Source organism: Schistocerca serialis, chromosome 1 (genome assembly GCF_023864345.2).
Source record: "Schistocerca serialis cubense isolate TAMUIC-IGC-003099 chromosome 1, iqSchSeri2.2, whole genome shotgun sequence".
In the NCBI taxonomy this organism is placed as follows: domain Eukaryota; kingdom Metazoa; phylum Arthropoda; class Insecta; order Orthoptera; family Acrididae; genus Schistocerca; species Schistocerca serialis.
Window position 1 is genome coordinate 324,422,871 of NC_064638.1, and position 16,898 is coordinate 324,439,768.

The 16,898-nt window shown below is 43.2% G+C and overlaps 1 protein-coding gene across 1 annotated transcript in view; it reads left to right on the plus strand.

Moving 5' to 3' along the window:
* The window catches only part of LOC126470626 (vasopressin V2 receptor-like), a 198,795-nt gene that overhangs the window by 147,880 nt on the left and 34,017 nt on the right, over positions 1-16,898 (plus strand). Inside the window, exon 4 of the mRNA XM_050098635.1 lies at positions 5,859-5,953. Within this exon, the coding sequence (XP_049954592.1) occupies positions 5,859-5,953 (95 nt within the window). The remainder of the gene's footprint in view (positions 1-5,858; positions 5,954-16,898) is intronic.

Consider the following 16,898-nt stretch of genomic DNA (forward strand, 5'->3'; position numbering starts at 1 on the left):
AATCGGCGATGGAACGCGCCGATTCTGTGAAGATAGAGACCCCGGCGACGATGCGCTGAGCGACGAGAAGGGCTTCGAGGTCGAAAATAAGATCTTATCAGGTCAAAGTAGCAGAAAGCGGCCAACCACTAGCCGGAGCGACAGTTATTATGGACCAGGCATCGATGGTATCTTGTAAGATTGAAGCATTGTCCTTTTCTTTCTATCACAAATACTTGCCAAACTTTATACGCGTTTTTCTCAAAACCATGTATTTCGACATGGTTGTCGTCGCCCACGCTACAATTCTCATCCGATTTTAATGATTTTTGGTCTCCCTTGAAGTTAACTGAATTCTCTTCGATTCACCATAGCCGATTTTTTTATGTTGATTTTGGTTTTATTTTTCGGCCAAAAGGGAGGATCCAAAAATGGTCATTTGTTCAAATATCTATAATTTCGCCAAAAAAATTTTGCAGCTCTCTACGATGAACTACGATTACATCTGCACAGATCAGGACGATAAGTTAATTTCAGGTTTCAAATAACCACAACAGGAGTTACAGCGACAATCGTCGATCTACCTCCTTTCAGAGTTGCCTCGGGAAAATCCCAATTACCCAGTGAAGATATTAATATTTTCCAATAAAAAAATATCAATAAAAACTTTAACGTATGTGATATTCGTTGAAGCGAACCCCATCTGCCTACTGTATTCCAGGACGGAGAAAGAAAATAGTGATTTTCAGCAATATTTTTGTCCGCCACCCCGTCGTTCCCCCTGAAGACTGCGTCGCACAGAATTGCTCGGTCGACATTGCGCACCGCCAGCGCAATGTGGTGACCCAGCAGATCCACAAGCTGCTTAAGGTGTGTTCACACCTGTGCGCCTTGCGGTCAGTCGCCGTGCGGTTGCAGCTTGCCAAACACGCAAGTGGAGGCACGCGTGTAGGTGCATGCCTCTTCCCCAACATGCGCGTGAGAGTGATTCCATTCCCACCTGTGTTTGCAGTGAGCGCCTCTATTTGGGTGTGGGGCAAGCTACAGCCGCGCTGGGACGAGCTGTAAGGCGCACAGGTGTAAACGCACCTTCAGGATAACAGGTCGGCTTCGCCGCCTTGGCTAAATAAATCGCACAGCAGTAAGTTTTCGCGTGTGTGGCGCCCGTCCGCCGAGCACACCGCAGAATAATCAGACCAGTTATGTGGTGTGGGTTAACCACCCATCAATGCGAGCGTACCACCGTAACCAGATTGTAACTTTCTTTTAAAAAGATTATTTCTTTTCGATTATGTTGAATGAAAGTCTGACCTGTGGAATGAGTACAAAACTCGAATTGTCGTGTTTCGTGTTGTAAGTACAAGTGGTGTGCTTACTCTGTGTTATTGTTAGCAAAATTTTACATGAATTGATTGGGCAATGCAACTCACAATACTAGTAAAGAAATACAATCAGTGCAAAATACATTCAGCCCCTTAGGCACTGAATCATCTGGCCCTGTTCAAAATTGATAACTTTGGTCCCTGTAAACATAAAATATAGATTAATTTATCTTACCTCTAGATCATCAACGGTGGGAACGCGATATATTCTGGTCTCTCATTAAAAAAATACAGACAAGCCCAGCAGTGTGCAATGCTGGTCATAATACTTGAAATGCACATGAAATTCTCTTGGCTGATAAACGAGAACATTTAAGAAATTCGAACTTCCTTGAAAAAATATATCACCTGGACACGGAGGCGGTACTGATTGTGGTGAATTGCTAGCACTGAGGTTTTTTTTTTTTGCAAAATTATATTGCAAGTTAAGTTTGTCTTTTCAAAAACATCTGTCAATTGAAGTCACATTACCCACAATTGATTCACATACAATGAGATTTAAAGAGCAAGTATTATCTAACTTTATTAATCTAACATGAATGCAAATCATCAAATTAAATATAGCTGTGTTAACAAATCTTAGAAACATTACAAAGTGAAATATCTAACTAGTCTTTTTATCGAAACGGTTCAAACGGCTCTAAGCACTATGCGACTTAACGTCTGAGGTCATCAGTCCCCTAGACTTAGAACTACTTAAGCTTAACTAACATAAGGACAGCACACACATCCATGGCCCGACGCAGGACTGCCACAGTGACATTTCTTCCTATGAATCTCACGTCATTAACACTGCTGAAGATTTCACGCATAACAGATCACTTTTCCGAAAACTGTCGCTTGCAGTTGATGGATCAAGATACATCACAGGAACTTCACCGAAAACAATTTCAAACACCTCCTTTCGCGAGAGAAAGGAAAGGAACTGACATCAGCTAAATCGGATTTAGTGCTGAATCGGCGGGGACGGGTGAATATGTGTGCCAGATCGGGATTCGTACCTCTGATATCATGCTTACTTGGCAGTTGCCGTAAGCACTGCGCTACGCACCCGTAGTGTTCGCCGCCAGTGGGCGTTACTATCTCGGCACGGTTCCCGAGCGACCCACGCTCCCCTCCAGGGTCAACTGTCCGTAGTTCCTGTCCATGTCCTTCACGCTCGCTAGTTTTAGATTCTCGCTGGAGTTCGAACATAAATGTGCATCCGCACTAAAGAGTGTGGATTTCTTGGCCATCAACTCGAAACAATTATATTCGGACATATCCAAAAGAACAGACATCACACATGTAACTTTTTTTTTAAATTTGTTCGCCACACATACTATTAATAGACGATAAGGGCAACTTTATTTCAATATACAGTGGAAAACATTCGTGTAGTAATCTTCTACTGACATGAGTAGTTGCCGGCTGGAGTGGCCGAGGGGTTGTAGGCGCTACAGCTGGAACCGCGCGACCGCTGCGGTCGCAGGTTCGAATCCTCCTCGGGCATGGATGTTTGTGATGTCCTTAGATTAGTTAGGTTTAAGTAGTTCTAAGTTCTAGGGGACTGATGATCTCAGACGTTAAGTCGCATAGTCCTTAGAGCCATTTGAACCGTTTCGATAAAAAGACCAGTTAGATATTTCACTTTGTAATGTTTCTAAGATTTGTTAACGCAGCTATATTTAATTTCATGATTTGCATTTATGTTAGATTAATGAAGTTAGAAAATACTTGCTCTTTAAATCTCGTTGTATGTGAATCAATTGTGGGTAATGTGACTTCAATTGACAGATGTTAAGTCTAATAATGCTCAGAGCCATTTGAACCATTTTTTGAACATGAGTAGTTAAATGAAAACAACAAAAATCGGGTTTCCTATAAGGGTCGTGACGCTAGCCGCTGTGCTACCGTTACGAATGAACTATTTGTGCGCTGAAGTGCACATAAAATTCCTCGAAAACTTTGACCGTCGTTTTCTCAGAGACGGTGGAGTACATGCTACGAATGTCGATATTTTTAAAAATGTCGGGAGTCCGATGTATCAATATTCAAAAAAATGTCTTTATCGGCATTCAGAATATTAAAAGTAATATCGATATAACGACATGTATACAGAATAAATAACGAAGTACTGGGGAATAAAAAAAAGGCTGCACATTGTAAATATACTGCCAGTTTTGGAGCTGTATATTTAAGTGTTGATTATTAGATGTTCTGTTCACCAACAAGCTAGCAACGTGCCTATCCCCCTTAGCGCAAGAATTCAAAGGAACACGATGCACGTTCATTCTTGGCGATAACCACTTTGTTCAAATGGTTGAAATGGCTCTAAGCACAATGGGACTTAACATCTGAGCTCATCGGTCACCTAGACGTAGAACTACTTAAACCTAACTAAGATAAGGACTTCAAACACATCCCTGCCCGAGGCAGGATTCGAACTTGCGACCGTAGCAGCAGCGCTGTTCCGGACTGAAGCGCCTAGAACCACTCGGCGACAGCGGTCGGCTACCACTTTGTTAACAATGGTAACTGCATGTAAGTAGCCCAATAAAAGGTGTTCAATGGGTCTGTCGTACGGTTTCATCACGTATCAGACGTCTTCGGGACACTTCATGTCAAGTCCCCCGATATTTTTTTTTCTCTCTTTCTCTTTTCTGCCAACGCCAGCGACCTAGCAGTTGCAGTATCAAAATTTCGTGGCGATGTTACACGTTCCAGTTTCTGTTGGTAGCGCCGAGCGCCGATTACGTCACCATTTCCCCCCACACATTTCCGCCCAATGTAAAGACCAGTCCTGTCATTTAAGTTTTTGTTCATTATTTTTAGCAACTGTTTTTGAAGAATGCCGATGTGAAGAAGCAGCACACTGCTTGAGTTAGAGATTGATTTTTAGCGCAACTAGTGTGTTATATTTCTTCACATAGGAAATTTTATTACCCCATTCACTCCGCAGCCACTCCCACCCTTACCCACCAGTGCCACCTATACTTGTTTCACACAGTCAAAGAGAGGGACTGGATATGATGAAAGCTCAAAATGTAATAGGACTTTTTCATACAGGAAAGTAAAATTGTGTTCTACTACACTTTAAAAAAAACAATTTCAAGTATTTACCGAAAATTGCGAAAAAATTTGATATAAGATAAAAATATCGGCACTCGATATAACGATTTCGATATCGATGTGTAGATACAGAGTGGAATACATGTTACCTACATATATCAATAGCTTTTGTGGAACACATCGATATATCGATTTTGAATCAACAGCTCTAGCATCTGAGACATGTATTCGCTTATTTAGACCCTTATTCAAACTGAGTGAAGTTTCTGGGAAATCAGGTAAACTAAAAACACCACTAACAACTTCGCTGACATCGGTGTAACGATCTACAAACACATCAGCGAACAACCGGAACCATCAGCACCACTCAACGACACGCTACACTGGCCTGTTGCGTCACTGTGGCGAAGGAACTAAAAACATCAAGCAGCGGCGGCTAAGCTATAGAAACAATGAAACCTTTTACCATCTACATGCTATTAAATTACGACCGCGTCCTGCGGAGTCAAACAGAATACGTACAAGGACTATGGCAAATGTCAAAAACTCGACATCCCCACCGTAGAGCCTCTGTTCACCGCTGTTATCGGAACCACTGACGACACAGTAAGGAGAGCTTCCCAGACAACGCCACATGCCTCGTAACCACTCCGGATGTCGCTAGCACCACTCGATAGCGGTCGGCGAAACAAGCAGAGGAACTACTCAGTCTGTGGTTACAGCGCGAATTCAGGAGTGCGAGAGAGGAAAACAAACAGGCACAACTGTCGAAAACTGATCTACGACTGATTTTTTTTTGTTTTTTTTGTTTTGTTTTTTTTTCTTTTCTTTAGCTATCGGCTGGATTCTGTTACGCCGGTCTCGTAACTCCAGAGCCCGTACTACTCTATTCTGCACAGAGAGTTGCTGCTTATCTCATGGTCATTCAGACTGGTTTGCCCATACTGGAAGTACTGTGCCACGTGATGGTGCACTCTTGCCTTTCACTAGGAGCAACTCAGCACGCAGCGTTGTGCCCCTCCAAACGCAGAAAGCGAGTTGCCGCACTGTTCTCCGCTTTTGCAACGGGTTGCAACATTTTGTTTTGTCTTTTCTAGCGAAGCGATAGGATACTGTGGAGCGGGGTTTACAATGTGTACCAGAACTGCAGTCATGAATCTGCAAACAAGCAAAAATTGTTTATGTAACTATATGAAAGTTGAGTTTCTCCCGGCCTATAAAATGTGTAAATAACTGAAGGAAACGTAGCACGGTGACGTAAGATTATGTATGGAGGCGTCACCCAACTGCATTCCTGTAAGTTATTTGAAAAAATAACTTCGGATTTTTGAGATGATAATGTTCATGTGTACTGCGTTTTCATACCCTGTACTGTAGAAGTGCACGCACTGTGCGTACTTCTCATACGTTCATTTTTTACGGAAACTTTTGTTCTCTTTGTTACAGCTGTTCATCTTCTCGTACCAGGAAGCGGAGCCAGGCGTGTACGACTGTTGGGCGACGTTCCAAGTGCCTTGGGGTGAAAGAGCCTACGTCACCTGGTACGTTTCCCACTTTATGCATTCCTAGCAGCACTCTTGTTTTCTAACCATTCAGAATGGTCCCGTCGGAAATTCGAGTACTCCCTCGGGGCCGGCCGGCGCGGCCGAGCGGTTCTAGGCGCTATAGTCTGGAACCGCGCGACCGCTACGGTCGCAGGTTCGAATCCTGCCTTGGGCATGGATGTGTGTGACGTCCTTAGGTTAGTTAGGTTTAAGTAGTTCTAAGTTCTAGGCGACTGATGACCTCAGCTGTTAAGTCCCATAGTGCTCAGAGCCATTTTTGAACCTCCCTCGGGCATGGGTGTGTGTGTTGTCCTCAGCGTAAGTTAGTTAATTTAGATTAAGTGATGTGTAAGCTTAGGGATCGATGCCCTCAGCAATTTGTCCCGTAAGACCTTACTACAAATTTCCAGAATGGTTCATTTCAAAACCTGTCTTGTTGAATTCCACCGTTACAACACCAAATATCAGATCAGGGATGAGTATGTTACGGCGTCACCCTCCGATATCCTCTATAAATTATACACAAGAAATGGTCGGCCAACTAATACACTAACGTTTTGCATCAACAGTACATAGATTAAGAGTAAAGAGGTGCATAGATATGTAAAAAATTGAGTTACCATACTTGTAGAAAATACCGTTAATAAATGTCTGAATTACATGTCGAATTACTGCGTTTTATGTTATTATTGGGTTGGCGCACAACTTGGCAGCCTTTTCCCACGTGTTTAATAAACACAGCAGATACAAATAACAGATACTTTAGTCATCAATAATATATACTCCTTCAGTATTTACAACAGTCTGCCAACGCTGCGGTAACTTCCAGATTCCGCGACTCTAGAAATCACGTGGTTTTGAGGCGAAGAACTCGTCGTTCCATGTTCGGAGCTCATTTTTTTCCAGAAAGCAAATTCCTTGAAGACTGTTCGACAGAGAGCGGAAAAGGAGAAAATATGAGGGCGTAAAATCAGGTGAATAATGTGGGTGCGGAATAACTTCCCAACCCATCTCCTGCATGCTGTTTTGTCTGTCTAGTAGAATACCAGTGGGCGTTATCGTGAGGCATCATCACTTCACACTGTCTTCCTGGTCGTTGTTTATGGATTGGGTCTGCATGGTGCATTAGTCGTCGACTGTAAACATCAACAGTGATGGTTACACCTCACTGGAAGTAATTCCTACACTATACCATAGCTATTCCACCAAATGCATAGCATTATCTTTAGTGGATGCGTGCAGGTCTTCGTATGGGTGTTACTGCTTTGTTTTAGCTCAACCATTCCTTTCTTTTCCTTATGTTAGCATAAAGACACAATTTCTAGTAACCATACAGGACAGGAATCGTCGGTGTTGTTCACAAGCCAATCGACGACGAGCAGCCAGAAATGCACATACACTGTGTTATCAAAAGTATCCGGTGCACTGTGTTGCCACCTACTGCCACGTACTCCAGATCAGCGACTTCAGTAGTCATTAGATACCGTGAGAGAGCTGAATGGGGCACTCCGCGGGACTAACGGACTTCGAACATGGTCAGGTAATTGGGTGTCACTTGTGTCATACGTCTGTGCGAGAGATTTTCACACTTCTGTACATCCCTAGGTCCACTGTTTCCGATGCGGTAGTGAAGTGGAAACGTGAAGGGACACGTACAGCACAATAGCGTACATGCCAACCTCGTCTGTTGACTGACAGCGACCGTCGACAGTTGAAGAGAGTCGTAATGTGTAATAGGCATACATATACCCAGACCATCACACAGGAATTCCAAATTGCATCACGATCCACTGCAAGTACTGTGACAGATAGGCGGGAGGTGAGAAAACTTGGAGTTCATGATCGAGCGGCTGCTCATAAGCCACACATCACGTCGGTAAATGCCATACAACACCTCGCTTGATGTAGGGAGCGTAAACATTGGGCGATAGAATAGTGGCAAAACGTTCTGTGGAGTGTTGAATCACGGTACACAATGTAGCTCTCCGATGGTAGGGTGTGGGCATGGTAAATCCCCGGTGAACGTCATCTCCTAATGTGTGTAGTGCCAACAGTAAAATTCGGAGGCGGTGGTACTATGGTGTGGTCGTGTTTTTCATGGAGGGGGCTTGCACCCCTTGTTGTTCTGCGTATCACTATTCACAGCACAGGCCTACATTGATGATTTAAGCACTTTATCGCTTCTCACTGTTGAAGCGCAATTCGGGGATGGTGATTGCATCTTTCAACCAGATCGAGCACCGTTAATAACGCACGGCCTGTGGCAGAGTGCTTACACGACAACAACATCCCTGTCATGGACTGGCCTGCACAAAGTCCTGACCTGAATCCTTTAGAACACCTTTGGGATGTTTTGGAACTCCAACTTCGTGCCAGGCCTCACCGACCAACATCGATTCCTCTCCTCAGTGCAGAACTCGTGAAAAATGGGCCGCAATTCTCCAACAAACCTTATAGCACCTGATTGAACGAATGTCTGCGAGGGGGGAAGCTGTCATCAAGGCTAAGAGTGAGCCAACACCATACTGAATTCCAGCATTATCGATGGAGGGCGCCACGAACTTGTAAGTCATTTTCAGCGAGGTGTCCGGATACTTTTGATCACATAATGTATGGTCACCGGCTGATTTTTGTGAGTTTGACGTAGAGCTGGCTGTACCCATACACCCGATGTTTTAACTTCCTCGATTGCATGCAAATGTCGCACATGGCGGAATGATCACAGTTCATCATATTATCCAGTTGCCTAGTACGCTGACGTGGATCATTGTGGATTAATTCGTTTAAACGAGCTTCACCAAATCCCGAAGGTCTTCCTGAGCGTGGAGAGTCACTAACGTCAAATCGTTTCTCTTTAAAACCAGAAAAATATTCTCTTGCCCTGCTCTGGCCAGTGTCATTATACCCATACGCAGATGTTTGTGGTTGCCTCCGACGCTGTCACCCCAGTGTTAAACTCAAACAGAAGAATATGTAGGAAATGTTCCGATCTCTCCACTTGGCACTGGATTTTCTAGCGTCCAAAGCTACACTCACCATTTACAAATAACAAAATACAACATGTAAACACTGCAACAGCGAACTACAAATACACAATGACAATCGGTAAATAACCCCATAGCAACCGGAGTATCAACATGCAAAACAAAAATGCTGCGAACTTGCGCACCAACCTCATATATGCCTAACCGAACACCCTGTATGTTTCAGTGTTAAGTACTAACAAGCATTTATACATTTCTTAAATTTATTTAACTTTTATCCCTCACCAGAGCACGTATCCAAGGATTTGATTACAATTGCTTATATTTTTACGTATGTAAAGCTCCAAATTTCACAAATAACTTTCGGAGAATGAAGTAGCATGAAAACTGTCTCAAAAAAGGTAAGAAATCGTAAAAGTTACAAGCTACATTTAACAGAGGTTACTTTTCAGTTGCTTACGAGAGGCTAATAAGCGTGTGCATGCTGCCTGACCGTAACATTGCAGCAAAATAAATACGCCTGTACACAGGCTGACCTACCTGATGTCAACAACATACATTTCACAAACGGCTCGTGAGTCTATAGGTAGATCCAGCAAACTACAGGAAGTTGAGGGAAGCAAATCAGAAAGGAAAAGTCTCTGTTCAAATGGTTCTGAGACTATGTGATTTAACATCTGAGGTCATCAGTCCCCTAGAACTTAAAACTCCTTGAACCTAACTAAACTAAGGACAACACACACATCCACGCCCGAGGCAGGATTCGAACCTGCGACCGTAGCAGTCGCGCGGTTCCGGACTGAAGCGTCTAGAACCGACCGGCCACCGCGGCCGGCGAAAGACACTGTAGTAAAGAAATAAAGAATGTAAAAACCGATCCTCGAACTGAAGCGGGAAGACTGCATTCTCTTCATTTAAAGGCTGGCGTAGCTGTAGTTTGTAGGCCAGTGTTTAGAGTCGTAGTGCTCAGTTGTATACTGGTAACTGTTAGCGCACTTTTCGATTCTGTATTGTGTAAATTAGAACTGTATCGAAGTTGTGCTGTTGCAGTTCTTGAATGAATAGCAAGACATTTCTCAAAGTTCCGCACAAAATTCTATATTTTTCTGAATTGCAATTTCTTGTACGGTATGCTAAAACAACGTAATATTCACTAATATTAACAAAATTTTAGATGACATTAAAATATTTTATTTGTTTTATGGTAATGAAATAATTTGACATTACTACATTGGAAGTATTAAAACATCTTACATAGTTACAGTTTTGTTACTAAATTGGTTCACATCTCTGGCACTTTACAATTGGGGTGACATTATGTTATATTTGGGAGACTGGAGGGAGCAAAGAGGAAACAGAGACAGTAACAGAATATGTCTTCCCCCGTCCACCGGCTCCCCAGCGCGTGTTCATCACACAGTGTTGCTATCAGTTATGCAGCACATACTATACACAAACATTTTAATAGCTATGTGAGTAATTCCGCAAGCCAATTACACACATACACACAAAAAAAAGAAAAACGTACTACTGACCAATAACAATGAGTCGTACATAGTGTCGGCGCTACTAGAGCTCACAGTACTTCGTTTTGAATCTAGGTCTTGTCTAGTCGTGGAAAAGAGATGTGTTAACATATCGACCACTTAATATTATTAATATGTGAATACACCATAACGACCAGATAGCGGAGGGTTGGCGATAATGCTGCAAAATGAGCTCAGGTACACACGTCCGGGACAGACACGCGAACTAGAATTTCTATGTGGAAAGTTTTACTTTCGACTGTGGGTGCACAATCTACTGCGTTTAACTGCGAATAGTGATGTAGCGTTGAATGATAAATGGACTAATAAAATAACGTTCATGATCCTAAATCTTAGGGTTTCTAAGTTAGAAACTTCCTTAGCTATGACATTACGGAACAGACGTAGAGCAATAGGAGTAGTAGTAGTAGTAGTAGTAGTAGTTGCTGTTGTTGTTGTTGTTGTTGTTGCGGCCTTCAGTCTGGAGACTTATGCAGCTCTCCATGCTACTCTATCCTCTGCATAGCTACCGCAAGCTATGTCCGTGTGAACCTGAATACCGTATTCAAGCTTTCGTCTCCGTCTACAATTTTTACCTCTTAACTTATTTCCTTTACCAAATTGACAATTGCTCGTTGCCTCTGGATGTCACCTAAGTTCCGATTCCTTCATTTAAGTAAGTTGTGCCATAAATTTCTTCTTTCCCCAGTTCGATTTTGTATCTCTTCGTTTGTTGTACGACCGACCCACCTAATCTTCAGCATGCTTATGTAGTACCACATTTCAAAAATCTCTACTGCTTGCTTATCGTCCACGTTTCGGTACCATACAAGGCTACACTCCAGAAAAGCACCTTCGGTACAGACTTCCAGACGCATAAACTTATATTAGATATTAACAAATTCCTCTTTTTCAGAAATGCTTTTCTTGGTATTGGCAGTCTGCACTTTATATCCTCTCTGCTTCGGCCATCATAAGTTATTTAGCTGCCCCAGTTGATTTTCTCATCATCGCCTGATTTAATTCGACTACGTTCCATTACCCTTGCTTTACTTTTGCTCATGTCCATCTTGTAAGTTGTTTTTCAAGACATGACCTATTCCATTCAACTGCTCTTAGAAATCAATTGCAGCGTCTGACAGAAATACAAGGACATCGGCAAACCGTAAAATTTTTATTTGTTCTCCCTGAACTTTAAATTCCTTTCCAAAAATCACCTTGGATTTCTTCGCGTATTGTTCTATGTACAAACTGAAAAATTTCGGGGATAGGCGATAACCAAGTCTCACTTCATGTAACACTGTTACAAATTCTATTCTGCCTTGTTTCAGTCTGTCTTTTAGGATAAGTCGTTGCGTTAGTATTGCCTCAGTATGTTCTCACATTTCTCCGGAATCGAAACTGATCTTCTCTGAGGTCGGCTTCTGTCAATTTTTTCAGTCTTCTTTAAATAATTCAGTCATATTTTACAGCATGACTAATTAAACTGATGGCTCGGTAGTATTCACACTTGTCAGCAACTGCTTTCTCTGTAACTGGAATTATTACGTTCTTCTAGACGTTTGAGGGTATATCGCCCTGTCTCACATGTGCTGCACATCAGGTGAAACAATTTGTCAATAATTTTGCGGGTATGTCGTCTATTTAAAGGGTCTTGTTTCTACTTAGGTCTTTCAATGCTCTGTTGAACTCTTCTCGCAGTCACACACGAGGGAGTACCCAAAAAACCGGAATTATTTTTAAAAGCTATATATTTTCAAATTGTATGCAAAAACAACCTTACCCTCTTCAAAATAGTCTCCACTGCCACTAACACTTCGTCCCACTGCTGCTTCCACAGTTAGAAACATTTTTGTAGTCATCTTTAAAAATGGCTGACAGTTACTCCCTCATTTTTTCTTGACTTCTTCGTATTTGTCAAATCGGTGTAATTTCATGCCCCTTTTCATGCGTGGAAATAAGGAAAAGTTGCACGGGACCAGGTCAAGCAAGTAAGGTGCGTGGGGCAGCGGAACCAAGCCTTTCTTAGCGAAAACTATCTAACAGAGTTGGCTGTGTGTGCAGCTGCATTGTCGTGGTGGAAGAAACAGTCTCCTGTCTGCTACAAATCAGGTCTTTCTTAACGAACACTGTTGCGCAATCTTCTTAAAACTTCCAAATAAAAGATTAGATTGTCGGTATGACCCGGGGGAAGAAACTCTGAGTAACTACGCCCTTGGCATCAACAAAGCAAATCAGCAATGTTTTGATGTTTGGTTAGACTTGGCATACTTTTTTAGGCGGAGTGATGATGACGTCTTCCATTGGCTTGACTGTTGCTTTGTTTCTGGGTCGTAGCCATAGTACCATAGTACCATGACTCATCACCTTTGGCAGAACATCTGGATCAGTTTTAAGCTGTTGTTTCGAAGCACGACATGTTTCAATTCGACGTTCCTTTTGATTGTCAGTCAGAACCCGAGGATCAAACTTGGCAGCAACCCATTTCATTCCCAAATCTTCCCTTAAAATTCGCTGAACCGAACTCCGAGATAAGCCACTAATTTCTGACAGCTGATCAGTTGTCTGTCGACAATCTATGAGCACAAGCTCTTGAATTTTTTCAATATATTCGTCGAATCGGGCAGCCGGTGGACGTCCAGAACGAGGTTTGTCATCAATCGACATCTCGCCATTTTTAAATCTACCAAACCACTCGTAAATTTGAGTTTTTCCAGTAGCATCATCTCGATAAGCTATTTTCAACGTTAAAATAGTTCAGCAGCATTTTTACCTAGCAGAAAACAAAATTCCAGAGCTGCACGTTGTTCACGTAAACTTGCCACGATAAAAAACTAAACAAGAACAAAACAGCGCTAGCAAAAACAATCATTGCAGATGAACAGAACAAGCCAGGTGGATAACAAAGGCGGCACTGAAATGCAATGAGTTGCGCTTTACATGCCTAGTAGCAGAAGCATGCTAGACAAGCTCCGCCCACGGCAATGTTATTCCAGGTTTGTTGGTTTTTTTTTTTTTTTTTTTTTTTTACCTCCCTCGTATCCCCCATCTATTCTTCACCAATTTCCTCTTCTATTTCAATAATATAACCCTCGTTAGTTTCTCTTATAAGGACACACTACACATTCCTTCCACGTTTCAGCTTTCCTTTCTTTGTTTAGTACTGGCTTGCCCCTTGAGAGTGTGGTAGCGATGCGTCGAAGATAATTCACATAGTTTGACCCAGCAGTGGGGACAGATTATTGGACTTCTGAGAGCATCTTACATCCGTTCACGATAACATCAATTTCACCACGGAGTGCGACAACAGAGACTGTATATTATTTCATGACTTTTACTGCACGAGTCTCTAGCGAACTACCCTTATTACTCCCTTGTGGCAGGTTTTTGGTCCACAGAATCCTGATTCTCAGGGCCCTTGTATCTGTCATGACAGCCTTCTGGACGAAATAGTACACGTACAAGCCGTGTTCACGAGAAACGGATATTGATGACTTCAGATTTAGTAAGTTTTACAAGATGGCAATGGGCATGTCGCACCGGAATACCACCAACCAAATGGATTCTGTATTGACGTTGATTGGTTGCGCCCAATTTATTAGTAAATACGATGGGGAGTTGGAAAATAAGTTTCCTCTGTCGACTGTGGGCAGAGTTGTGTCATATGGGCGAAAGACGACATGGCAGGTGAACGCGCACGTGCAAGACACCGATACACCATTGGGTAGAGGTCGACCGCAATCAACCAGATGGCGCTGTCGCAGTGCCTGCGCAAAGCAGAGGCCAGCTGCTCAGTCTTTTCCCGGAGCTATGCAGAGAAGGTGCGTTTTGGAGTCGTGGTCAATGGCGGAAGTGAGAGCTGTCATCCGCTATGAATAGACACGCGGAGTATCAGGCACAGAAATTCATAACTGCCTTGTTAAGGTGTATGGGTCAGGTGTGATGTCGAGGCAATTGGTGCGGAGATGGTGCCAGCAATTCAGTGATGGACGTCAGCACGTGCAGGACATACCGAGACCGGGACGGATGCGCACGGCCACTACAGATGCAAATGTCAGGAAGGTGGATGACATGATTAAAGCGAACCGGCGTATCACCATGGATGGAGTAGCGACAGAACTTGGAATCGAACATGAGCGAGCTCACAAGATCATCCACGACATTCCTCTTTACAGGAAGGTGTTACCATGATGGGTGCCCCGCCAACTGACCCCGACACACATGGAACAACGCATGGCGTTCAGCCTTGAACAGCCCGTGCGTTACCATGAATCTGGCAATGACCTTCTGTTTCGGATTGTGGTGAGGATGAAACTTGGGTCCTCTATTACACACCCGAATCGAAGGCTGCATCCATGGAGAGGAAACATCCGTCATCACCTGTCTGAAAGAAGTTCAAAAGCACTCTGTCCGTAGGTAAACTGCTACTCACAGTTTTCTGGGACGCAAATGGAGTTCTGCTGCTGGACTTTCTGAAGGATGCAACCATCAATGCTGCGTGGTACTGTGCCACTCTGCCGAAATTGAAAGAGTTGATTGCCGAAAAAGCGGCCGGCCCTCTCAGATCTGGCGTTCTGCTGTCGGATGACAATGTGGGACCACACACGGCGACGGCAACGCAAAACCACATTGCAACTCTTGGTTGGGAGCGCCTACACAAATCGCCTTACAGTCCTGATCTCGCACCAAGTGATTTCCATCTGCTTCCTGCTTTGAAGAAGACTCTCGGCGGAAGGCGCTTTGGCAGAAAAGCTGATGTAAAACAAGCTGTTCAACGCTTCTTCCGTATGCAATGACCAGATTTTTCCTGAAAGGCTTTTTGAAGCTTATAAAGCGGTATGACAAATGTCTCAATGTACTTGGAAATTATGTAGAAAAATAAAGATTTGTCTTATCTTTAATGTCTCATTCTCTTTTTTTTCCTTTCACGCACAACTTTGACCACATTCGACAGGGGAGACTTATTTTCCAACTCCCCCACGTACATCGGGAAACTGTTTTGAAACCTTCATTAACTGTTCAGTGACCACTATTAATTAGGCTAAGTTCAGATTCCTACTGCACTGTTTTTACGGAATTGTTATTTTTAATAGATGACAAGAACAAAGTGCTAATTTCTCAGATGGACAAAAGTTGCTGCAAAAATCACAGAAAGATGAGAGGTATGTCGAAATCTGTGGTCAGCTTTCCCTTATTGAAAATAAGTAATTTTTTTCTAAAATAGCCTGACTCACAATGAAAGATTAAGTGAAAGTGTTGTTCCATTTACATATCAATAACGCAGCTCTTCTGGTGATTGTGAAGGAACGAATTGATAAAATTCTGTGCTATCGTGCTAAATACACTGACGAAACCAAAATCGCAGCACCATGAAGGAGTTATGAGACACAAACGAAAGTTGTTAGACGTGTTCTATTCAAACTTCGCGACAGTCGCGTAAGAGTGCCATTATGAGGATACATACACGATATAACGGTCGTGACAGTTAGTTACCTTTAGGACTGGACGTGGCGAGTTAATCTTAGTCAAGAATGCCGTTAAGGCGAAAAAGACGCCATCATCAGCACCATACTGAATTTGAACGAGAAGCCCGATTTTTCCTTCTGTAATATTCCAGCAAGACTTGAGAGGAATGTAACGGCTGTATATGATTCCTAGAAGCGGTAGTCACGAAAATGTACGATCACAAGAAGACTGCTCTGCGGACGGCCATATGGCGCTAACGAGAGGGAAGACCATCGTGTTTGATGTGTGTCTTTGGCGTATCTTACTGCATTTGCAGTAGCAATTTGAGCAGCAGTTGGCACTACAGTGACGTGACGAAAAGTTACAAATCGGTTACTTCAAGGGCAGCTCCGAGCCCTGCGGCGTGCATTCCACTAACCCCAAACCACCGCCATCTGTAAGTTCATTAGTGTCAAGCGAGAGCTCATTGGCGGAGATCCGTTGTTTTCTGATGATAGGTGGTTCTGCCTCGATGTCAGTAATGGCCGTGAGTTTGTTAGGAGGAAGGCGGTCGAGATCCTGAAAACAACCTGTCTCCATGCTAGGCACACTAGAGTTATGGTCTGGGGTGCGACTTCGTATGACAGCAGGAGTACTCTTCTGATCATCCCACGCATCCTGACTGCAAAATTGTACGTCACTCTGGTGATTCCAGCTGTTGTGCTGCCATTCATGAAAAGCATCACTTGGGGTGTTTTCCAACAGGATAACGCTTGCCCACATACCACTGTTGTAATCCAACGTGCTCTACAGAGTGTCGACATGTTGCCTTGGCCTGCTTGATCATCAGATCTGTCTCCTATCGCGTACGTATGGGGCATCTTCGGACGACAACTCAGCGTCATACGCAAGCAGCATTAATCGTCCCTATATTAACCGACCAAGTGTAACAGCCATAGAACTGCATCCCACAACTTTGCATCTGAC